Raw genomic sequence first — 25,263 nt, 5'->3', positions numbered from 1 at the left:
TCTCCAGTCAGGAGTGGGACCCGATCTCCTTGGGTGACATTACTGAGCCAGGTTGCACAGGTGCGTGTAGCTGACATTGCACTGTGTTGCTATGTGGTGGGGACAGAGGGAGGATGGAGCGGCACACGCGTGATGTTAAGCAGGGGAGCGGCGTGCACAAAAGAATGCTTCGTTGTAGCATGTGAGTTAATGGGCTGGGCGGATAGTTTGCGGATTGGGGGGTTGCTTGTCGGGGTGCTTCTGTACACACACCTAATTATTGGCTGCTTCAGCCGGCTTTAATTGTGTACACTCGAGTTTTTGATAATGACACAGACAAACCGCACTCTTGTCCGCTGAGCCTACTGTTATGTATTTCAGCTGGGCTTCTACAGATCACATGAATAAACTAAGTAGTATTTGGAAAACTGCATGCCTCTTCACATTTAAAGTACACCTTAACTGAAAGGGATATGGTGGCTGCCATAATTATTTATTTTCATACAATACCAGTTACCTGGCCATCCTACTGATCTTTTTGTCTGCAGTGGTGTCTGAATCCTACTGCATGTGGGTAATGCAGTCAGACCTGATCTTAATGCTTGTTTTAGGATCTTTGGCTAAGGTTATTGGAGACAGGGGCCCAGGAGGACAGCAAGCCAGGCAATCTGCATTGTTTAAAAGGAAATAAACATGCCAGCCTCCGTTGCTTCAGCTCAGTTGCTTGAGTGGTGTGCTTAAAGGAGTCATCAGGACAAATATAGTAAAATGAGTGGTACTTACCGGGGGCTTCCTCCTGCCCCAAGCTCCCAGGACCTCCCTCGCCGCAGCTCTGCCCGCAGGCATTCTGCAGTAGTTCTGCGCCTGCGCAGTCTGCTCTGGCCCACGTGGCGGTGATTGACAGCGCCGATCACGCTGGTCGCTCTGACGTCATCGCCGGGGACCGGGTCGGAGCTACGGCGAACGGCTGCGGCGAGGGAGGTCCTGGGAGCTTGGGGCTGGAGGAAGCCCCCGGTCAGTACCACTTATTTTACTATATTTGCCCTGATAACTCATTTAAAGAGAACCTGAGGTGGGTTTTAAAAATCCTAATAGCACACAGAGGCTGGGTCTGCATATAATGCCCAGCCTCTAGCTATATTGTTCTCCTCCTGACCTACCCCTGCGCTCTGTTTGCCCACATAAATCAAACCGCTGTGCTAGCGACACGCAGCGTGTCGCTAGCCGTCTGTTTACATCTCCACTGTCACTCTCGCCGCTTCCCTGCCTGCGTCCCTTCCCTCCAATCAGCAGGGAGGGAAGGGACGCAGGCGGGGAGCGTCGATATGGAGGACCTGGTGGAGCGTCGAGAATACTGTATATATAAATTATGATTCCTATTATCTGAGAAATGGAACATTTTATCATATTTTCTATTGTAATCACAGTTTAGATTGATTAGGAGTCTGAGTCGGTGCATTTTCTCCCGACTCCAACTCCAGGTACCCAAAAATTGCCCTGACTCCTCAACTCCGACTCCACTACCCTGCAAAAAAATTGCATCAGAATGGAAGTGCCGTACTTTCATGTTTATCCATAAAACCATCCATCATGTTAAAGGACCAGTAGGGAAGCTCATAGGGAGAGACTTCTTCCAGACCCAAATGGCAACAATAGTACTTTTCTGGGGTATGGCTCTGCAAGTTTTTTTTGTTTTGTTTTGTTTTTCCCCTCCCCTCCATGCAGAGTTCACCGATGATCACCTCAGATTATACGTGCATTGCTGTATGTTCAGCTTATACGGTAGTTTCCATATTGGGCGCATCTTAAACTTACATGTAATACAATAAAATGGATACATCAAAGCTGGTACCATAATGTGCTGGCACCGATCATCTCTCAGGACCTGAGCACACTTGCACACTTTTGGGCAGCTTTCAGCAATGCAATCGGGCTATAACACTAATTTGTTGCAGAAATTGGCATGGAGGGGTGAAAGTGTGCTCAGACATTTATTGCCTATATCACTGGCTGTTCCTGGAGCATCCAGTCTTATAGCCAACCATGATCCTAAAATCATTGCACAGATAAAGGCCTACCTGTCAATACTCACGCACATGGTGCTCTTCAGTTATTTTTCATTGTTTTACTTTGAGCTAACATTTTTGAGAAAACACAGGGACTGCTTGTGTCACTTGTCTCTTTGAGTCTGAGTAAAGCCCTTGTGCACATGTTCATATGAGCTTTTGGTGCTAGATTTCTCTCACTTGCACACAGAGAGCTGTGCTCTCAATTAATCCTTTGTTCGGATTTCTATAGTGCATTGCAGATAAGCACAAGGCTGCAGAACTCTGCCTGAGCAGACTATTCACTTGATGCTGTTTAATCAGGCAATCCCAGTGGAAATTCTGCACCTTATTGGCAGTTTAATTATTAATGTCCTTCATTTGAACACGGCCATACATTTATTGGGGTTGTTTTCAAATGCCGAGACTGTATTTTTTTTTTTTGCCAGTGCAACTGATCTGTGCCTGTGTTTCTCTTTCAGGTCCAGACATGTCTACAGATGGGGGGTTTGCAGGAGGAAACACTGATGCTCAACAGAGCTTGCAATCATTTTGGCCAAGGGTCATGGAAGATATCCGCAACCTGACAGTGGTAAGTAGAGCGCAAAAAGCGAGTTGACCATTTTTTATTTTTTTTTTTTAATTGAGACCGTAATTTGACATTATTTATAGAGATCCATCATTATAGCATAGTAATGGAAAAAACATTGCAACTCAAGCTTCAAACATCCATCATACCAAAGGACTAATAAACACAGTTAAACCCCTGCGGATCAACAACTGGTCCTACTCTATGTGGGGTATTGCACTTAAAGAGAATCTGTATTGTTAAAATCGCACAAAAGTAAACATACCAGTGCGTTAGGGGACATCTCCTATTACCCTCTGTCACAATTTTGCCGGTCCTCGCCGCATTAAATGTGGTTAAAAACAGTTTTAAAAAGTTTGTTTATAAACAAACAAAATGGCCACCAAAACAGGAAGTAGGTTGATGTACAGTATGTCCACACATAGAAAATACATCCATACACAAGCAGGCTGTATACACCCTTCCTTTTGAATCTCAAGAGATCATTGTGTGTTTCTTTCCCTCTGCAGTTCTCATGCACTGAAGTTTCAGGCTGCTTGTTTTTCTCCTGCAAACAGCTTTGCCTTTGTCTGTAATTCCTCAGTATGTGAAAGCCCAGCCAGCTCAGAGGACGATTTATCCAGCTTGTAAAAGAGAAGAGAGAAGCTGCTCTAATCTAAATAACACACAGGCAGTGTGCATAGAGGGGCCTGGAAGGGGGAGTTCATAGCAGAACCACAACACTGAAGAACTTGGCAGCCTTCCAGACACAGGCCGACAAGTCTGACAGGGGAAAGATACATTGATTTATTACAGAGATAGTGATAGCAGAAAGTGCTGCAGTAAGCCAGAACACATTAGAATAGCTTTTGGAACTTGTAGGATGATAAAAAACAGGATGCAATTTTTGTTACGGAGTCTCTTTAAGTATTGAGCTGTAGAGAAGTTAAAGTCGCTATTATAATGCCAAGTAATTCTTGATAACCAGATATTATGAGTACAAGGTGTTATATTTAAGACAAGGAAGGAAAAGTACTAAAGAACTTGAAGTGCTTAAAGCTGGTATTTTATTGAAAAGGTCAGACACCAAACAATGTTTCCACAGGAGCAACTAAAGCGTGTCGGGCTTACAGTCTGCCCTTAGTCAGTCGTAAGAGTCCTGAGTAAAGGTGGAGACTATATAGGTAAGGAAAGAAACACTTGATTTAATGAGACAGTACTGCATATAAATATATCATGCAAGCTAATGATAAACATAAAAACAACGAGACTCTAAAGAGAGAAGTCTCCAAAGAGACTAAAAACCTATATAAATGAGGACAGTGGTTGCTGATGAAGGAAAAGAAATTTAGTACTTTACCAAGTTTGCAGATCTCCTGCCTTATCTGAACTGTGGCTTTGACTGGATCCACCACCAGTGAGTAATATCTTTGGGTGTCAGAGCATTTGGACGTTCCTCCATGTGTTATAAGGCCTGAAACACACACACACACACACTTTCCTTAACCGGTTTGACCGCTCTGATCGAATCTACCAAAAACCCTATTGCCCATCATGCTACATCTATCATAATTTTGATCAATTTTCAGCAAATATTGATTGAAAATACAATCAGCCGGAGAATGTTAGTTGGGTGTGGCGGTATATCCACAGCCCATAGCATTGCACTGTATCAAACAGTATCAAACTGTGCATTGCTGCGGGTTAATAGACCTATTGAAAATCTGTGTGCAGTGTATGGAAGGATTCCAATTCCAGTTTTAACTTTCCAAGTACTGTAGTATACAAGCTTACCTACACGATAGTAGTATTCAAAATCTGTTGGCCCTCAAGTGGCAATTACTGAAGTCAAGCTCTACTCTTGTCTTATCCATTTGGATGTGTATATGAATTCTCTGGGCTGGGAGAAGTCCTAGCAATAAACCGTTCTTTCTGTGGTTTGTATTCAGGAGAATATTGAATTGACTGGATCAGGGTGAAATTGTTAAAAATGGTGATGAGTAAAATACAAATTGTTCCATTGTCCCTGTATTACTGAGCATTCCCACCACATATCCTCGTGGCTGCCAAACCCTCTAAAAAAATTCTAATCATTTAAATAGTTACATTTTGATTTAATAGCAGATAATGCTTTGTAAGGGATCTTAATAAAAAAAAAGTTGCATTCGCTAATATTTACAGAGTACTTTTTGCAAGCCTAAAGTGAATTTGAAAATATATACAGGTCCTTCTCAAAAAATTAGCATATTGTGATAAAGTTCATTCTTTTCTGTAATGTACTGATAAACATTAGACTTTCATATATTTTAGATTCATTACACACAACTGAAGTAGTTCAAGCCTTTTATTTTAATATTGATGATTTTGGCATACAGCTCATGAAAACCCAAAATTCCTATCTCAAAAAATTTGCATATTTCATCCAACCAATAAAAGAAAAGTGTTTTTAAAACAAAAAAAAGTCAACCTTCAAATAATTACGTTCAGTTATGCATTCAATACTTGGTCGGGAATCCTTTTGCAGAAATGACTGCTTCAATGCGGCGTGGCATGGTGGCAATCAGCCTGTGGCACTGCTCAGGTGCTATGGAGGCCCAGGATGCTTCGATAGCGGCCTTAAGCTCATCCAGAGTGTTGGGTCTTGCGTCTCTCAACTTTCTCTTCACAATATCCCACAGATTCTCCATGGGGTTCAGGTCAGGAGAGTTGGCAGGCCAATCGAGCACAGTAATACCATGGTCAGTAAACCATTTTCCAGTGGTTTTGGCACTGTGAGCAGGTGTCAAGTTGTGCTGAAAAATGAAATCTTTCAGCAGATGGAAGCTTGAAGTGCTCCAAAATCTCCTGATAGCTAGCTGCATTGACCCTGCCCTTGATAAAACACAGTGGACCAACACCAGCAGCTGACATGGCAACCCAGACCATCACTGACTGTGGGTACTTGACACTGGACTTCAGGCATTTCCCTCTCCCCAGTCTTCCTCCAGACTCTGGCACCTTGATTTCCGAATGACATGCAAAAGTGGCTTTCATCCGAAAAAAGTACTTCGGACCACTGAGCAACAGTCCAGTGCTGCTTCTTTGTAGCCCAGGTCAGGCGCTTCTGCCGCTTTCTGGTTCAAAAGTGGCTTGACCTGGGGAATACGACACCTATAGCCCATTTCCTGCACACACCTGTACACGATGGCTCTGGACGTTTCTACTCCAGACTCAGTCCACTGCTTCCGCAGGTCCCCCAAGGTCTGGAATCGGTCTTTCTCCGCAATCTTTCTCAGGGTCCGATCACCTCTTCTCGTTGTGCAGCGGTTTCTGCCACACTTTTTCCTTCCCACAGACTTCCCACTGAGGTGCCTTGATACAGCCCTCTGGGAACAGCCTATTTGTTCAGAAATTTCTTTCTGTGTCTTACCCTCTTGCTTGAGGGTGTCAATGATGGCCTTCTGGACAGCAGTCAGGTCGGCAGTCTTAGGCCCAGTGCACACCAAAACCGATAGCAGATCCACAGAACGCTAGCGGTTTTTAAAGCTGATTTCAGAGCGATTCTAGGTATGTTTAGAGACGTTTTCTAAACACATCTAGCGGTTTTGGGTGCGTTTTTGGGTAGCAGATTACACATATTGTTACAGTAAAACCTGTTACTGAACAGCTTCTGTAACAAAAACGCCTGGCAAACCGCTCTGAAGTAGCGTTTTTCAGAGCGGTTTGCGTTTTTCCTATACTTTACATTGAGGACGAAACGCTTCTGAAAACCGCAAACGTGCAGCAGGAGGCGTGTTTGCGGCTTGGCAAAATCCTCAAACCGCCGGTGTGCACTATCCCATTGCAATACATTAGCCAAGCAATTTTTTTTTTTTAGGCGGATGCGGCCGGCGGATCGCTCCAAAAACCGCTCGGTGTGCACTAGGCCTTACCCATGATTGCGGTTTTGAGTAATGAACCAGGCTTGGAGTTTTTAAAAGCCTCAGGAATCTTTTGCAGGTGTTTAGCGTTAATTAGTTGATTCAGAAGATTAGGTTAATAGCTCGTTTAGAGAACCTTTTCATGATATGCTAATTTTTTGAGCTAGGAATTTTGGGTTTTCATGAGCTGTATGCCAAAATCATCAATATTAAAACAATAAAAGGCTTGAACTACTTCAGTTTTGTGTATTTGAATCTAAAATATATGAAAGTCTAATGTTTATCAGTACATTGCAGAAAATAATGAACTTTATCACAATATGCTAATTTTTTGAGAAGGATGTGTGTGTGTGTGTGTGTGTGTGTGTGTGTGTGTGTGTGTGTGTGTGTGTGTGTGTGTGTGTGTGTGTGTGTATATATATATATATATATAACACACACACACACACACACACACACACACACACACACACACACACGGTATATCTAACACACACACACACACACACACACACACACACACACACACACACACGGAAAACAGTGACAGGGGCTCTTGGTTACGCTTTAACGCGCTTAAGCTCACCAACTGTGCCAAAGTGTCCCCAATTATAGTGATAATCTTAGGGCCCATTACCACTAGCAGGATGATGTGCTGATTGTATCGCAGCCAGCCAGGGGCACTTCTGTAAGTCCAGATGCGGCTTCCTCTTAGCGGTGAGGGGAATCAAATGTGCGCTGAAAGAATGCACCCAATTATTTTCCCGGGTCATTGCTTGGAAACTGCTCCATTGACTTGCATTGGTGTCAGCCACATGCTATCATCGCATCGCGGCTAATGAGAAAGGGCCCGACGTCTTGTTATTTAAAGAGACTCTGAAGTCTCTTCCCCCCCCCCCCCCCCCCCCCCCCCATGCTTTTGTCATATAATCCTGTTCAGGATGAATCCCCCTGTGAAGATGGGTAATTTATTGCACAGGATTAGCCCTGCAGAGCTCTGTGGCTCTCAGGGTTTCACTTACTCAATGAGGCAGAGCTTTCAGCTGTAGCTCTGCCTCCTCTGCAATGTCTGCGGATCTCCGCCTTCTCTCAGCCCCTCTGTCTTCTTTCACTGAGAGGGGCGGGGAGGAGGCAGAGATCTGCAGAGATTGATTGCGGAGAGGCTGAGCTACAGCTCAAAGCTCAGCCTCTCCAGGAAGAGAAGCCCTGCGTGTCAGGGCAGCACAATCTGCGACCAGCAAAGTCGTAGAACTTTGCTGGTCTGTAACACAGCAATAAATTACCCATCTACCGGGGGGGGATGCGGTGATTTCACTGGGGCATTCATGCTGAACAGGATTATATGAGAAAAATGGGGAAAAAAAGAGACTTCAGAGTCTCTTTAAGACCAGTTAGAGCAGAAGATAATTAGCTCATGTACTTCCATTTCTTCTGTTCGTGGTAAATTGCACATATTTGCCAACTTAAAAAAAACAAAACAACTAAACCCTGAAAACAAAATTGCTGGCAGGGTTTGCCCCCGCAAACTGCCACAGCAGGTCTTCTCTTATAAATAGTACTTTACTGTATAAAACTGCATGTAATGCACTGCAAAATTACACCAAGTATTGCTTTTAAGTAGGAGGACTTTTCGGTCTCTTTTAGTCTCCTATACTTTCCTAGTGGCTTGGGTCACCCCGAGGTGCTTGGTTAAATATGTCAGACTGTTGCAATGAGGGCCTTTCCCCCCTCTCTCCCAGTGGCTACCATTTAGATGCTTTACAATGTGCTACAGTAATGCAACTACTGTATATACTAAAATATAACATTTTTTCAGGACCAAAAACGGTCCCAAAAGTGTGCGGTGTCAGCTTATATTCAGGTCAGGTTGTTGAATGTATGCAGTGCCTGCATAGTAAGTGTGCGCTGCATCTATAATTATCTCTCCTCTGTTAGAGGCTGTCTTCCCATCTCTTGTGCAGCTATTCACTTGCTAGAGATCCAAATTTCTTCAGCTTCTTCTCGTCTCGGGCAGAGGTGTGTGTGTGTGTGTGTGTGTGTGTGTGTGTGTGTGTGTGTGTGTGTGTGTGTGTGTGTGTGTGTGTGTGTGTGTGTGTGTGTGTGTGTGTGTGTGTGTGTGTGTGTGTGTGTGTGTGTGTGTGTGTGTGTGTGTGTGTGTGTGTGTGTAAACCTAGACTGCTGTGAACAGGCAGATAGGACTGTTGCTGCAACAGTCTGTCATTCTCTGAAATGGTAGAACTGTAACACATTTAGCAGATACACTTGGCGTGGAAATTGTATTTATTTTTTGTGATTCTCTTTTCATTGGCCTCAATTACAAATGCATAAAAAATGCAGCTCTGTCAGCAAAACACATTCAATGTGAATACTTCCCCACGATTCCCATTATAATGGTGCTTACAATTGGTAAAATGCAAGTGTTTGGAAAACATTTCATCGGAACCCTGTTGGTGTGAAAGAGCCTTGAGCATGCGGAGCTTGGCCAAGCTGTTTGTCCTGTACTTGTGGAGAGGGGAGAACAGGCGGCTTTCTGCTGCAAGTCAAAGCAAAGCACTTTCTCTTCAAAAAACTCAACACAGCTGATTGCTACTTGTTTAAAAAATGTGGGTCCCAAATGCTGCTTGTTTAAAATACGTGGGGCCCAAAAGACTGGGTGTAGATATGAACACCATATATCCAGCCAAAACAAGGACAAATTATCCACTGAGCTATAGAACAACAAAAATGTGCATATATGCAAAGCTTAAAATATTGGGGGGGGGGCATAGTCTATTCCAGGTGATAAGTAGCTTGCAGATGTGATCTACTTATCACCCTGACATCGTGCGAGGATTACCAGAAAATCATATTGCCGGTATCCTTCGCGTGATGGCCGATCGTTAGGCACCATTACTCAGGCGAAAGTCTGAGCGGTGCTCCCTTTCTCCGGGAAATGGGAAGTGACTTTTTACTCGGTGGTGCTGTCTTTCAAAACCACAGCCTCGCTCCCCACACATGCGAGCACACCCGCCGAACATCGCCATCATCTTCGGCCGCTGCATCTGGGGTCTCCTTTAATAAAAGCACCCTGTCAGGCCGCCACACATCGCCGAAGCACCCCTGTATGTGTGTGTGTGTGTGTGTGTGTATATATGTATGTATGTGTATGTTCAGCGGGTGTGCTCGCATGTGTAACAGTGGGAGTGCACTGTTATTACAGCGCCGTTGCGGCAAGAGGCAGAGGATGTTTAGTGGCTATATATATATATATATATATATATATATATATAGCAAAGGTATTCGGCCCCCTTCAAGTTTTCCACATTTTGTCACATTACTACCACAAACCTGAATCAATTTTATTGGAATTCCACATGAAAGACCAACACAAAGTGGTGTACACATGAGAAGTGGAACGAAAATCATACATGATTCCAAACATTTATTACAAATAACTGCAAAGTGGTGTGTGCATAATTATTCAGCCCCCTTTGATCTGAGTGCAGTCAGTTGCCCATAGACATTGCCTGATGAGTGCTAATGACTAAATAGAGTGCGCCTGTGTGTAACCTAATGTCAGTACAAATACAGCTGCTCTGTGAGGGCCTCAGAGGTTGTCTAAGAGAATATTGGGAGCAACAACACCGTGAAGTCCAAAGAACACACAAGACAGTTCAGGGATAAAGTTATTGAGAAATTTAAAGCAGGCTTAGGCTACAAAAAGATTTCCAAAGCCATGAACATCCCACGGAGCACTGTTCAAGCGATCATTCAGAAATGGAAGGAGTATGGCACAACTGTAAACCTACCAAGACAAGGCCGTCCAGGTAAACTCACAGGCCAAACAAGGAGAGCGCTGATCAGAAATGCAGTCAAGAGGCCCATGGTGACTCTGGACGAGGTGCAGAAATCTACAGCTTAGGTGGGAGACTCTGTCCATAGGACAACGATTAGTCATGCACTGTACAAAGTTGGCCTTTATGGAAGAGTGGCAAGAAGAAAGGCATTGTTAACAGAAAGCATAAGAAGTCCCATTTGCAGTTTGCCACAAGCCATATGGGGGACACAGCAACCATGTGGAAGAAGGTGCTCTGGTCAGATGAGACCAAAATGGAACTTTTTGGCCAAAATGCAAAACGCTATGTGTGGTGGAAAACTAACACTGCACATCACTCTGAACACACCATCCCCACTGTCAAATATGGTGGTGGCAGCATCATGCGCTGGGGGTGCTTCTCTTCAGCAGGGACATGGAAGCTGGTCAGAGTTGATGGGAAGATGGATGGAGCCAAATACAGGGCAATCTTGGAAGAAAACCTCTTGGAGTCTGCAAAAGACTTGAGACTGGGGCGGAGGTTCACCTTCCAGCAGGACAATAACCCTAAACATAAAGCCAGGGCAACAATGGAATGGTTTAAGACAAAACATATCTATGTATTAGAATGGCCCAGTCAAAGTCCAGATCTAAATCCAATTGAGAATCTGTGGCAAGATCTGAAAACTGCTGTTCACAAACGCTGTCCATCTAATCTGACTGAGCTGGAGCTGTTTTGCAAAGAATGGGCTGAGTCTGTCAGTCTCTAGATGTGCAAAGCTGGTAGAGACATACCTTAAAAGACTGGCAGCTGTAATTGCAACAAAAGGTGGTTCTACAAAGTATTGACTCAGGGGGCCGAATAATTACGCACACCCCACTTTGCAGTTATTTATTTGTAAAAAAAATGTTTGGAATCCTGTATGATTTTCGATCCACTTCTCACGTGTACACCACTTTGTATTGGTCTTTCATGTGGAATTCCAATAAAATTGATTCATGTTTGTGGCAGTAATGTGACAAAATGTGGAAAACTTCAATGGGGCCGAATACTTTTGCAACCTGTGTGTGTGTGTGTGTGTGTATGTGTGTGTATACAGTGGAGGAAATAATTATTTGACCCCTCATTGATTTTGTAAGTTTGTCCAATGACAAAGAAATGAAGTCTCAGAACAGTATCATTTCAATGGTAGGTTTATTTTAACAGTGGCAGATAGCACATCAAAAGGAAAATCAAACAATAACCTTAAATAAAAGATAGCAACTGATTTGCATTTCATTGAGTGAAATACGTTTTTGAACCCTCTAACAATAAAAGACTTAATACATAGTGGAAAAACCTTTGTTTGCAAGCACAGAGGTCAAACGTTTCTTGTAATTGATGACCAAGTTTGCACACATTTTAGGAGGAATGTTGGTCCACTCCTCTTTGCAGATCATCTCTAAATCCCTAAGGTTTCGGGGCTGTCTCTGTGCAACTCTGAGCTTGAGCTCCCTCCATAGGTTTTCTATTGGATTAAGGTCCGGAGACTGACTAGGCCACTCCATGACCTTAATGTGATTCTTCTTGAGCCACTCCTTTGTTGCCTTTGCTGTATGTTTTGGGTCATTGTCGTGCTGGAACACCCATCCACGACCCATTTTCAGTTTCCTGGCAGAGGGAAGGAGGTTGTCGTTCAGGATTTCACGATACATGGCTCCGTCCATTTTCCCGTTAATGCGATTAAGTTGTCCTGTGCCCTTAGCAGAAAAACACCCCCAAAGCAAAATGTTTCCACCCCCATGCTTGACGGTGGGGATGGTGTTTTGGGGGTCATAGGCAGCATTTTTCTTCCTCCAAACACAGCGAGTTGAGTTAATGCCAAAGAGCTCTATTTTGGTCTCATCAGACCACAGCACCTTCTCCCAGTCACTCACAGAATCATTCAGGTGTTCATTGGCAAACTTCAGATGGGCCTGCACATGTGCCTTCTTGAGCAGGGGGACCTTGCGAGCCCTGCAGGATTTTAATCCATTGCGGTGTAATGTGTTTCCAATGGTTTTCTTGGTGACTGTGGTCCCTGCTAATTTGAGGTCATTCACTAACTCCTCCCGTGTAGTTCTAGGATGCTTTTTCACCTTTTTCAGAACCATTGACACCCCACGAGGTGAGATCTTGCGTGGAGCCCCAGAGCGAGGTCGATTGATGGTCATTTTGTGCTCCTTCCATTTTCGAAAAAATCGCACCAACAGTTGTCACCTTCTCTCCCAGCTTCTTGCTAATGGTTTTGTAGCCCATTCCAGCCTTGTGCAGGTCTACACTTTTGTCTCTGACATCCTTGGACAGCTCTTTGGTCTTTCCCATGTTGGAGAGTTTGGAGTCTGCTTGATTGATTGATTCTGTGGACAGGTGTCTTTTATACAGGTGACTAGTTAAGACAGGTGTCCTAAATGAGGGTGACTAATTGAGTAGAAGTGTCTAACCACTCTGTGGGAGCCTGAACTCTTAATGGTTGGTAGGGGTTCAAAAACTTATTTCACTCAATGAAATGCAAATCAGTTGCTATCTTTTATTTAAGGTTATTTTTTGGATTTTCCTTTTGATGTGCTATCTGCCACTGTTAAAATAAACCTACCATTGAAATGATACTGTTCTGAGACTTAATTTCTTTGTCATTGGACAAACTTAAAAATCAGTGCGGGGTCAAATAATTATTTCCTCCACTGTATATGTATATATGTATGTGTATATATGTATATATGTGTGTATATCTATCTATCTATCTATCTATCTATCTATCTATCTATCTATCTATCTATCTATCTATATATATATATATATATATATATATATATATATATATATATATATATATATATCCACTAAACATCCTCTGCCTCTTGCCGCAGCGGCGCTGTAATTACAGTGTACGAGCCCTGGCAAAGCATCTTTGAATCTCCCGCTGGGGCTCCAGTCTCGACAATCTTCATTGGTCCAGACAGTGGACCAATGGGGAGCGCAGGCTGGAGATTTAAAGATGCTTTGCCGAGGCTCCGATACGCAGTAATTACAGTGACACATACACTGTAATTACATGCTGGCTAGAGACGGTAGTATGTATATTGATGGGTGATGGTGCAGCTGCGTGGGAGGCTACGACGATGCGCGGCGGCTGGACTGGGAGCTCTGGGGGTCTCTTTCTTAAAGATCACCAGATGCAGTGGCAACGACTAGCGCTCATGTCTGACAGGAAGCTGCATGAAATGAATAATAGAAAAGGGAGTAAAGAACTCGCTGGGTGATGAGAATATCGCCCAAGCGAGTTGTTTTACATCCGGGGAAGGGGTGTTCTAATCAATTAATTTTAGAACTTCTCTAATTGTATATGGCCCTAGGTGTTGGTGGACACCATATATCCAGCCATAACAAGGACAATCAATCCACTGGACTATATAGAACAAGAACAAAAGTCTGCATATAGAGTGCCTTTTAGTATCAGACCAGACTTTTAGATGAGCACACACAAAAAGAGGTGCATCAACAGAGCTCAATGACTGCACTAGGCAACTTGGCCAGTATTCTGTAACTTTTCTATATGCTGAGATGCTTTCTTTATAGTTTACTGTTGTTCTGTTTCAAGTATAGTACCATCTATTTTGGTATGGCAGCCCATCTATGAATATGTAAGGTAACTTTATAAATGTTCTAAAACATTTTCTTCTACATGGCAAACCATTGCTTGTTGAACAATTTAATGTAATTAAAGAACCACTATTGCAAGCAAACAAACAAAAAACTGTAACATTTAGAATGTATGTGTAAACATACTTGCAAGAAGCAGGTTTCTCCCAGATTAAAATGCATAATTATTATTTAGTATTTATATAGCGCCATCATTTTCCACATACCTTTACGTAGTATATACTGTATATCACAGTCTAATACCTACCGTGGTAATATGTCCATTGTAGTCTAAGCCAATTAACTTTTCTGTATGTTTTTGGGGATGTGGGAGGAAACAAAAACAATCCCTGTAAAGGATCTATACAAAGATTTGTTTAAAAGAAAATAAATGTGGCAGCATCTATATACTTCTCACTACAGGTTCCTTTTTTGGGGGTGTGGTGGGTTAGGGTGGATGTTGCTCAACCAAATACATTTTTCACTAAATCACAAAAAAAATAATATAGGTTTGCACGTTCAGTCTCTTCTGTCAAAGTGTCTAATTTTTATTTTCATAAATTCCTCACAGAAAGATTTCCGGGTTCAAGAACTCCCACTGGCTCGCATAAAGAAGATCATGAAACTTGATGAAGATGTGAAGGTAATTACCTTGTTAAGTGGTTTAAAAATGTGTTTTCTTACATTTTATTACTCGTACAGTTATCATATTTGCTTTTGTGCATAAGTAATATTGTCTGTTTACAAATTACAAGTTTCTCAAGTGTAGTTTGAATAAAATGCTGTCATTGCATTTTATTCAAACTACTTTTTATTATATATTAACATCTTCTGAGCTATTCTGAACTCTGTGTGTCTGAAGCACAGAGAGATTCACAGAGAGCTCCTTATCACTTGTTACACTGTTTGTTTACATTACAATGTTGTTACAATGTGTGTAAAAAGATACTGTTGTCTCAAGTTTGGATGCAGATTTGAAGCTGAGTAGCAGGACAACTTGCTTTGTTTAACCATTTCAGTGATGTTCACTTCAGCCTTCAGTGTTTTTTTTTTTATCTTATACATCCGAGCAATTTTCACATTTCAGCACTCCTCCCATTTATTTGGCAATAACTTTATCACAACTTATCACATCTAAATTATCTATATCTTGCTTTTTTCACCACCAATTAGGCTTTTGGGAGATGGTATCTGTTTTCAGTAATTTATTTTATTTTCTATGCATTTTAAAGGGAAAAGCAAGGTAAAAAATTGAAAAATACACGATTTCCCCATTTCCATCCACTATGGTTTAAAAAAGAAACCATGCTATTGTACATAAAACTCACACATTTTATTTGCCCATTTTTCCTGGTAATCCAAACATTTATATTATGCCCCAAGTGCAATGTATGGGGATAATATATCATTTGGAAGTAATGGTGTATTTTTTCTGTGTTGTGTTTCTTGTTTTCACATTGTACCCTAGCAATAATTACAAGTACTCATGTGCAAAAATAACAGTAATATACCCTCATGGCATACATATTAAAGCTGAGTCCTTATGGTAACATTTTATGTATCCGGTTTTAAATTCTGTCACCTTGTTTTATTATTACAAGCTTTTTATTTTGGTACTGAATATATGAAAATAAAAAAATATTGCTTTTGTTTGTTACTAAAAGTAATTCATAATACGCACGCCTCAACCCCAAAAAAACCCCTAAGGCCTCGTTCACATCTGCTGCGCTGAAAAACGTGTTAAAGCGCAGGGTAAAAAACGCATGTCCGCGTTTCTATGCGTTGCGCTTCTTTAAAGCACGTTTTGCTTACTGTAGCAGCAGCAGTTGTCAATAAAACTTTGTTTTTGTATGTAAATGTATTTTTTTCTCCAATTAGGGGTAAAAAACGCATGCGCTTCTATGCGCTTGTACGCGCTTCTATGCGCTAAAAAAGCGGACCCATTCACTTGCATTGCTGTGCGCTTTCCAGCTCAGCGCACAGAAATGCATGCAACACTACGTTTCTGTAACGCTGCTCAGCGCAGCGCATAGCATAGCGCAGCGCATAGATGTGAACCAGCTACATTTAGTTACATGGGGAAATGAATACCTTGCTGATCGCACAGGGCAGTGCGCTGTGGAAAGCGCACAGAAACGGCCCTGATGTGAACGAGGCCTAAAATCTATTCTACAACTTGTCCCAGTTAAAAAGATACCCCACATATGTCATCTGATAACTATCTGGGCATCTAGCATGCCATTAACGACAATGTGTCGTGTGGCTTTTGACAGGCCAATTTTTCCCACAAAGTATGTTAGCGCCATACTATGTTTGCATAGCCCCAGAAGAGTCTGGGCAGCAGAAAAAGGCCACAATGTCACCATTATGGAAAGCTAATAACCAGGGCTATTCAAAAGTGGGTGTTTTGTAAGCTACCGACTCATGTAATGTTGCTGAAACTTTCCCAAGTTTGATCATAACTTTAAAAATGAAATTTTTTCTCAAAATGGATTGCGTTTGTCACTACCTACTTTTTAAGTGACAGGAGTTCAAGCTATAAGATGCATCAAAATGTATTCTTCAACTTATTACGGTTAAAATGAGGTCACATATACATCATTTGTTAACACACTGGATGCACAGCAATCCATTATTCTCAAGGTGCACCTAGGACTTTTTTGCTAATTGTTTGCTAACTTTTTAACTAATTGTTACAGCGCCATTCTTTGTTTGCATAGCTCCAGAAGAGTCAGGACATCAGAAAAAGGCCACAAATGTCACCTTTATGGAAAGCTAACAGTAAGGGATATTTAAAACTGGGTATTTTGTAAGCTACCGACTCGTGTAGTTTTGCTGAAACTTTCCCAAGTTTGATCATAATTTTGAAAGCGATATTTTTTATGAATTGCGGATTCAGTTTGTCCCTACCTATTTTTTATGTGACATTGGCCCAAGCTATAAAACACATCAAGATGTATTCTACAACTGATTATGATTATAATGAGGTTGCATATAGGTCATTTGATAAACTAGACGCAGAGCAATCCATTATTCTCAAGGTGCGCCTATGGCTTTTTTTTTTTTTTTTTTTTTTTTTTTTTGCAGCTCTGTTAGATAGGGACTGGTTAGTGTTAGGAGTAGATGGTGGGTGGTTAGGGTTACGAATAAGTGAGGGGGGTGGTTAGGGTTAGGCATAGTTAGTGGGAGGGTTCAGGTGAGAGTTAGGGTACAGGGGCGATAGTAGAATAGCAGAATATTGGTTAAATTACTCATATTCTACTACAGTGGATAATAGAATATCGGTAAGATCACTGATATTCCATTACTGTTATTTCATGCCCATTACAGTCATTTTTGCACCAATTTTTTTCCTCATGGTGCGATTATAGATACATCCCCGGTTAATGCTTAACACTAACTTTTCCCGATCTATGCCTAACCCCAGCCACCCCACACAGACTCCTAACACTAATCCTCCCCAATCTATACCTAACACTAATGGGTGCAGCCATAGGCACCAATGTAATATGTCGCTATTGCAGCTATAAGAGTAAATTTGGGTGCCGCACGATAAAATAATGGATACTGAGACCACCCACTATAGGAACTGCAGCTATAAATAGCTGCTGTTGTGGCGCCGGCTCTTTTTATGTTTATAGTGGCTAAATTTATACCAGCTTTTTCTATAGTGGGCGGTCCCACCGGTCACTTTTATTGTGCGATTTTGGCACCCAAATTTACTGTTCTAGCCGATATTAGTGGCATTTTACATAGTGCCTATGGTGGCACCCAAATTTATCTGCGCGCACTGCATCCAAATTTAGGTGACCCCTCACAGCTGCTCCTGCCACCTCAGAACACAGATGTGAGATAACAGAAAACTGCTGTGAGAGAGAGACAGAGAGAGGCAACGCTTGTGTCCGCGGAAAACACTGGCGTTTCCCACAGTCAATTTTTTGCGTAATTTTTGTGCTGTTGCGCATGCGTCATCCACCATAGACTGCCGGCACCGACTACCAGTCTATGGGAATAGTATGCATGTTACGATTTCATGCGGCAGGTAATCAGTTTTTTTTTCACTTGTGCAAATTGCGGCCTGGAAAACGAACGTGCGATTTTTGCGATTCAAATATAAGCTAACTACCGATGTGAAGATGGATTGGGATCAGCGGCGAACAGCGATCGTTAACCGATCCATCTTCACTACCGTGGTAACAAAGGCGTGAACAATCGTTTAATTGCGATAAAATTATCACAGCGGGCAACGGGGATCGTGTGATCGATCGCTCGGTCATCTGTCAGGGGAATCTGATTTCAGCCTGTCTTATAGGAAAAGTAGTAGGGTCCTATATCCGTGCCCAGAATCATTGCTCGTTTCTCGTTGCCCTGTGCATTTATCAATGTATGCATTTATTCCTTACTTGGAAATGTGCTTATTTTCCTTGATAGATGATCAGTGCAGAAGCTCCAGTTCTTTTTGCCAAAGCTGCTCAGATCTTTATAACAGAGCTGACACTCCGTGCTTGGATTCACACAGAGGACAACAAGAGGAGGACGTTGCAGGTATTGCCAGCTGGAAAGTCTGTCCATGAAGGATCACAAAAAGGATAATAAGAAAATATCCCTTTATGTGAAAAATGTAAAATATTCAAATTGTTGTATTATTACGAAAATATGTTTACATGACAACTGAAGTTAGAAGAATATGAAGGCTGCCATATTTATTACATTTTAAAAATACCAGTTGCCTGGTGGCCCTGCTGGTCTATTTGGCTGCAGTAGTGTCTGAATAACTCCAGAAACAAGCATGCCGCTAATCCAGTCAGATCTGACAATAATGTCAGAAACACGTGATCTGCTGCATGCTTGTCCAGGGTGTATGGCTAAAAGTATTAGAGGCAGAGGATCAGCAGGATAGCCAGACAGCTGGTATTGCTTAAAATGGAAAAAAAATATGTCAGCCTCCGTATAACTCTGACTTCAGTTGTCCTTTAATCTGTATAGAACTGCTGATGCAGAACTCTGTGATGTGTATATAAACCACATTTAAAACCCACCTTAACTATTCTCGGGGTCATACACGTCATTGAAGAACTCTGTAAAGACATAGTAGGCCAGATTTGCTAAGGCTACTAAGGTTTTCTGGGGCTGACTGGAGAGGAATGATCCAGCACCATAGCGGTGCCTTCTTCCTCAGCAGTTTACAGAGCACATAGTCATGTCACTAATTCACAAGCTAATCCTTATCATGGTTTTAACTTCCCTTTGATAGTTTTAGGCCAGTTTTGGGGGCAACCATTTAATGTCTCAGTATACTTTTTGGATGTGAGAGAAAAATTCACACAAACATACAAAAGAAATACAAGCCTATAAACTCAAGCCCAAACTGTATATAATCAGGGGGTAAAATATTGTGTCCTTCACTTCATGTCAGACCATATCTAAGGTTACTGAACATCCGTAAAATTTTGATTGCACGTGCTTTCCAGTGATCTTCATCCCAGAGGGACCCATGCAAAGTAAACAAGTTCCAGCGTGCAATCTGCTTCATGCTTCAGTATATTCCTATTTTAGTGTTTGTTTTTTTTTAAGTATGGACATCATGTCTAATTATGCCCTTTATCAATTAAAAAGAAATAATCAGATTTTAAAGGATAATTTTTATTTTATTTATTTACTTTACATATATCCTATAATTTAGCACCCTTTGGAAAATCCTGGAGGTTGCATTGTTCCTCTTCCTAAAAACTAAAAGCAACTTCTTATGTGAAAGAATATATAAAAGATGCACAGGTATAAGCTTTAATTAACATATACCTTAAGGCTTCTTGCACACCGAAACGTTGCATTAGCTGCCACGTTAAGGTCGCATAACGTGCACCTAACACAACGTATGGTGCTGCAAGAGCCGACGGTAGAGTGAGCCGCCGAGTCCTATAATGTCTCCCAGAGTGGCGCTGATTGGCCAGCGGGGCCACGTGATGCGGAGCGAGACACTCTGCATCACGTGGTTCCTGGGGCCAATCAGCGCCCGCCAGTGCAGTGAATATTAAGTAACCATGTGCTCGGCTACTGTAGCTGGCTCTCCCCGCCTCCTCTCCGCCCCCCACTGCGCATGTGCAAACAGTCTAACGCGGCTATAGCCGCTCCAACGCTGTAGCATGCTGCACTTTGCACAGAACGTGCAGCGTTACATGTAACGCAACGTGGGCTGTGTGAACAGCCCACTTGTGTTACATTGCTGTGCGTTGGGGGAGCGTTACAGGCGCACTAACGTGCGCCTTTAACGTCTTGGTGTGTAAGCAGCCTAAATCTTAAAATACTAGTCAGCGCCACATCAGAGTGATTTCAGACATTGCAGCTCATCTCTCTTAAAGAGATTTGTGACCATTCAAATTGCATAATAACCTATGGGCCCAGTCACGCTGGCAGTGGTGCCCATGGATCAGCACCGTTGGTGCCTGAGGCAGAGTGTAGAGCTGGGTAGTCCCATTTAGTACAAGTGAATTGGGCCTCCTATTGTACCTTTTTATTAAAATATGTATACTGAGGGTCTTGACTTACATACACCATTAAAAACATCAGAGAGGGGAACAGTGGAACTGGGAGTATTTTATAATGCGCTTTGTATTGATATGTGTAATGATGGACGATACATGCAACAATAAAATTATAAGTAATATCCTTAATAGTAGATTGGGAACTTAAATGTGAACCTGTGTCCAACTGTTGATGGAATGAGACTTGGGCAGGAGTCATAGATTTTACTGCTCCCTTCACTAAGCTGCTCCTGCCGGCCAACTGCCATGTCTAGCCATTTTACAATACCCCAATTCATTCATGGTAAACCAGAATCATTGGGAATTTGTGGGTGACTAAAATGAACCTAAAAGCCCCAGCATCTCCAGCCCTGTGATATTTGTGACAGGATTGGTGGGAACCACCAGTCTATTGAGATTTGGCCAGTGGGAAAAGATAAGTGAGGGAGGAAGGGGCAGACAACGTTTGAGTTTCACACCATAATCCGTTGAACACAGATTCATTTTCAATTAATGAAGAGTGGGAAAATGCTGACATCTGTGCTGCTTTTGAAGTTGCATTTAGTGTACAGAGTTTTGAATTGTCTAGATTCACCAGTGAATTCTGACCTTGGATTTTTTTTCTTCGTCTAATCAGGAAGGTTTTTCCCCCAGTGTATATTGATTGTAGTAATAATAAAATATGCACACTAATTTTCATTTTATGTTGCAGAGAAACGATATTGCTATGGCGATTACAAAGTTTGATCAGTTTGATTTCCTCATAGACATCGTTCCTCGAGATGAGTTAAAGCCTCCGAAACGTCAGGTGGGCATCTTATAAGTCATAAGAGTGATGTTCTCCTTATAGAATTTCTCTTCAGTGTTGTATGTTATGAGGATCGTCTTGCATTTTCTGATAACCTTTTCAGTTTAAAGTAGGCCTGTCCAGAGACTTACTAGTGGTTTTAGCTTACTGTGTAGGCCCAACTGTACTTGTGCAGTATGGCTGTGCTTGTACACAGAGGGGAGCAGGGCCATAAGAACATATCCAACAAGCTTGTGTCTGATATGTTTAAATGGACCCTGCACAGCAATGATGAGCTAGTGAATGGAGCACGAAGCCTCTGGAGGCGACGTTTACAGGTTTCTTGCTTGAATGAAACAGGAGGAAATCAGAGAACCAAATGTATTTGCATTAAAACTTATCTCATTTAAATGATTCTTAAGTTATCAGTAGAGACCATACAAGGGTTGGCCTCTGCATGGAATAAACTACACATCAAAGGGAGTTGGAAAAACGTACTTAAATGCCAATTTAGATTCACACCAAGAAATAATATTTTTAGTGTTTGAAATGCTGTGGTCCACATTCTTTCTATTATATGCCAGGTAAAACGACATTGGTAGATCAATTGCAATAACTAATATAACAGCAGCAAGAGTTTGAGGGGGGGGGGGGGGGGTTCTGTAATATATTTCATTTATCCTTCGTAGCTTACAGGTTTAAAGCAAACATGTCGCTAAGATTACCTGATTACCTGCAGTGAAAACTGCTTTTAAAATGATCAATAGTTTATAAGAACAAACTAAATTTCCCTTGTATGAACGCATCCCTCAAAAATCATACTTGGGTGATTTAGGTGGTTAAGATAAGTTCAAGATCAGTATATGTATATTTTCTAATGCCGTCGTTTTCAGTTTGCGGAGGATTTTCTCTTTCAACATCTGCGCGGAGTGTTAATGTAAAGTAATATGCTATTGTCAGCCAGACATTAAGAAGGCTTTTTTTTTGTCCATTCTAGTAGGAACATGCCTACCCTGCATTAATATCAGAGAATCCTGCTGTCTCCGGGCCTACTCCCATTTCATAATTGCATAGGAAGCGCTGGAAACAACGCTCAGGAAGGTTAAAGGGGGGGGATGAGGGAGACATATTTTTTTTTTCTTTCCCGCCTTTTCTAGTCTGTTGCTGTACTGTCTTGTCTGGCACAAAGTATTCCCAAAACTGCTCACAAGTAAAAGGCTTATGCATCCCTCTTGTTTAGTCTGTATTTTAAGTCTTCAGTATGCTGTAAAGATATACCCCTACTAGTGACTGACGTTACAATATTTAATGCAAAGTTTTCCTCTTTCAAAATGTACTGTATATTTTGGTTATTACAGGGCGCCAGGTAACTTGTATTGTTTAAAAGCAAATGTGGCAGCCTCTCTATTCCTCACTTCAGGTGTCTTTTAATAGTTTTCCTGAGGCCGGTTACACATTAAAAGCGTGCAGGAGAACGGCTCCTGCACGCGTTGCGGCGTGTCGTCGGGAATCTGCGGTGCGACGCTGAGTAGCAGCGGTAGTAGTTAATTAACCCGAAGGGGAAACGCCAATTCCCAACGATAAAATGCGCCCGGGTGCATCGTACCGCAATGTATCGAAACGCAGCGTCGGGTATAAAAGGTAAAATGAAAGTCTATGGATTTTCCTTTTACCTTGGTTATTAGCAAAGTATAGACTTTACGTTAAAACGCTGAAAAAGAGCTCTGGTGTGAAAGAGCCCTTAGGACTCCGCTGTGTTTCTTGGGAAGCCTCCTCAGATCAGTTTTAAGTTTGTAATATATTGTCAAATGATGCAACAGGAGAAAAATGGTTTCTGGAGCACTTGCCATTAACTCCAACACTTTTTTATTTAGTCTTTTTCTTCAGAGTATAAAAACACGATGCAATCAGCAATGAGTAAAAGAACAGCACAATTATTTATCAGACACATGATAGGTGAGAGGTGTGCAGGAAGGTCGACGATCGTTGCGCCTTCTGAGCTTTCTCAAGACCATATAAGGAAATGTGTCAGCCTTCATATTCCATTCACTTGAGGTGTCTTTTTTAATAGTTTTCCTGAGGACTCCGATATGTATCGCGTGGTTCATCTTCTCAGACCAGTTTTACAAGACTAAAGAAAGTTTGGAATATATTGTAAAACAATGAGGTAATTCAGTACAGGGCAAGTGAATGGTCTGCTTAGGCCTATAGGTTTCAGCGTGAAGTTTGACCTATTGTGGTCGAAGTAAATTTTGGGCAGAGTCAACGGCTGTAAACATCCTTGACTGGAAGCTGTAAAAATGTGGAAGGAGCTTTCAGTCGGATGTTTACAGCTGTCGACTGCTGCACTGTCTTCACTGAGAGGGTCTTTGTGAGGGAAACATGAGAACTGCAGTTTGGGGAGAAAACCTGCTGCTTAAAACCAGGAACATCTGAAGGTCTAAAACGTGTTACAGTAGTATGCAGTCCTGGCATTTCCCTAATAACACAGGGCGTATGCACAGCCACCCCAATGCATCACTTAAAGATGCAGCATGCTGAGCACATTGTTCCTCTCCTTACTTCATCCACCATCCTGCTCCAAACCCATATCCCTCATCTCCCTTCCACAACATCAAAATGTCTTGCAAGGCTATATCCTAGCAATGCATTGCTACAGCCCTCACCCCAAACTGTCACAATCCTGCAGGCAGCAATGGTTGTGTCTGTGTACTACAAAATTGTCTTTGCAAGACTAACGTGAAAAACACTGCTCACAGTCAAAAAGTCTCTAGTGTCTGCCACTGGCACACAAGCCTTGTAAGTAAACAATATTAGAAAAATTTGTGTGCGCTGCTATCGTGTTTTCTTAGGATTGGGTAGAACTGTTCTTCAAGAGTCTGTGACGGTGTTTGTAAACATCCTACACTCTCAGCTGTGAACATGATGTGGCTGGGAGAAGGGTGTTTGCTCCCACTGTCATGGAATAGCCACTGAGCAGCAAGGAGGTGATGACTGGGCACAAACTGCATTTTTATTTGGAAATTGCCAGCTTGGACAAATAAAAATATTTTAGTGGCAACTTAAACAAGCAACAACCTATCATTTTAAACCTTGCTATGCACGGGTCGATTATAGTCCAATATGCAAAGCAGAGTGATACCTATCCGATTGGAATTAGATCAGATAGCGATTGAATCCTATCACACACAGCAAGCTTAATTTTGTCAGATTTCAGCAGAAATCTATTAAGCATTAATCGCACTGCAAGTGTTTTACTGCTCCATGCAGTGCAACATTATGGGTCATCCTTTCCCACACCTCTCCTGATCTGCCCCATCACAGAAAGACCAATCACCCACCCATCCATCACCAATCAGACTTTCAATTAATAAACTGCAAAAAATCAATATGTGGGAGCAGTAGATAACTGGCAGATTTGATCAGTGATCGAATCTACCAGAAAACCACCAGAAAATGTATGCAATTATGGCCAGCTTTATTTAATGTCTCCAGATGAATTTCATCTTTGTGATGGCACTATTAGAAAATTTGGAGCACACACGTTCTTTAATAAGTATGCACATGGTAAATTACTTATCAGTGTCTATGGGGAAAATGCAGGTCTAAAAGATGCTGTGTGCCATGTCTGTATGAACAAGAACCATTCAAGACTCTGATGAGGTGGTTTTTTAGGTTTGTTCTTTCCTAACCCTAAGGGCTCTTTTCCACTAGCGATTGCGATTCAGCAAAAGAACAAAATTTTGCGGCGATTTCCAGACGTTTGCGATCGCGATTTTGCTATGCTATGCACTGCAAAGAAAAATCGCGGCAATAATCGTTCCGCTGCGCATTCGCGATTAGGTAAAAAAGAATCACGGTAGTGGAATTGACCTACCGCGATTCCTATGTTAAAAAGCAAACCATAGCGTTTTGTAAATCACTAGCGGTTTGCGGTTTTTGCGATTCAGCCATCGCAAATGCCGTAGTGGAAAAGAGCCCTAAGTCTTCTACTATTTATGCACAAATAC

At 42.0% G+C, this 25,263-nt stretch overlaps 1 protein-coding gene across 6 annotated transcripts in view; it reads left to right on the top strand.

Moving 5' to 3' along the window:
* The window catches only part of NFYC (nuclear transcription factor Y subunit gamma), a 96,901-nt gene that overhangs the window by 53,521 nt on the left and 18,117 nt on the right, over nucleotides 1-25,263 (top strand). For all 6 annotated transcript variants that reach the window (XM_068268925.1, XM_068268923.1, XM_068268921.1 and 3 more), the window contains 4 exons: nucleotides 2,507-2,616; nucleotides 14,517-14,588; nucleotides 18,377-18,490; nucleotides 21,179-21,274. In XM_068268925.1, the coding sequence (XP_068125026.1) occupies nucleotides 2,515-2,616; nucleotides 14,517-14,588; nucleotides 18,377-18,490; nucleotides 21,179-21,274 (384 nt within the window). In that variant the 5' untranslated portion in view covers nucleotides 2,507-2,514. The remainder of the gene's footprint in view (nucleotides 1-2,506; nucleotides 2,617-14,516; nucleotides 14,589-18,376; nucleotides 18,491-21,178; nucleotides 21,275-25,263) is intronic.

This window comes from Hyperolius riggenbachi, chromosome 2 (assembly GCF_040937935.1).
Source record: "Hyperolius riggenbachi isolate aHypRig1 chromosome 2, aHypRig1.pri, whole genome shotgun sequence".
Classification (NCBI taxonomy): Eukaryota; Metazoa; Chordata; class Amphibia; order Anura; family Hyperoliidae; genus Hyperolius; species Hyperolius riggenbachi.
Note: the sequence above shows the minus strand (reverse complement) of the source record. Positions and strands in the feature narration are given on the sequence as shown.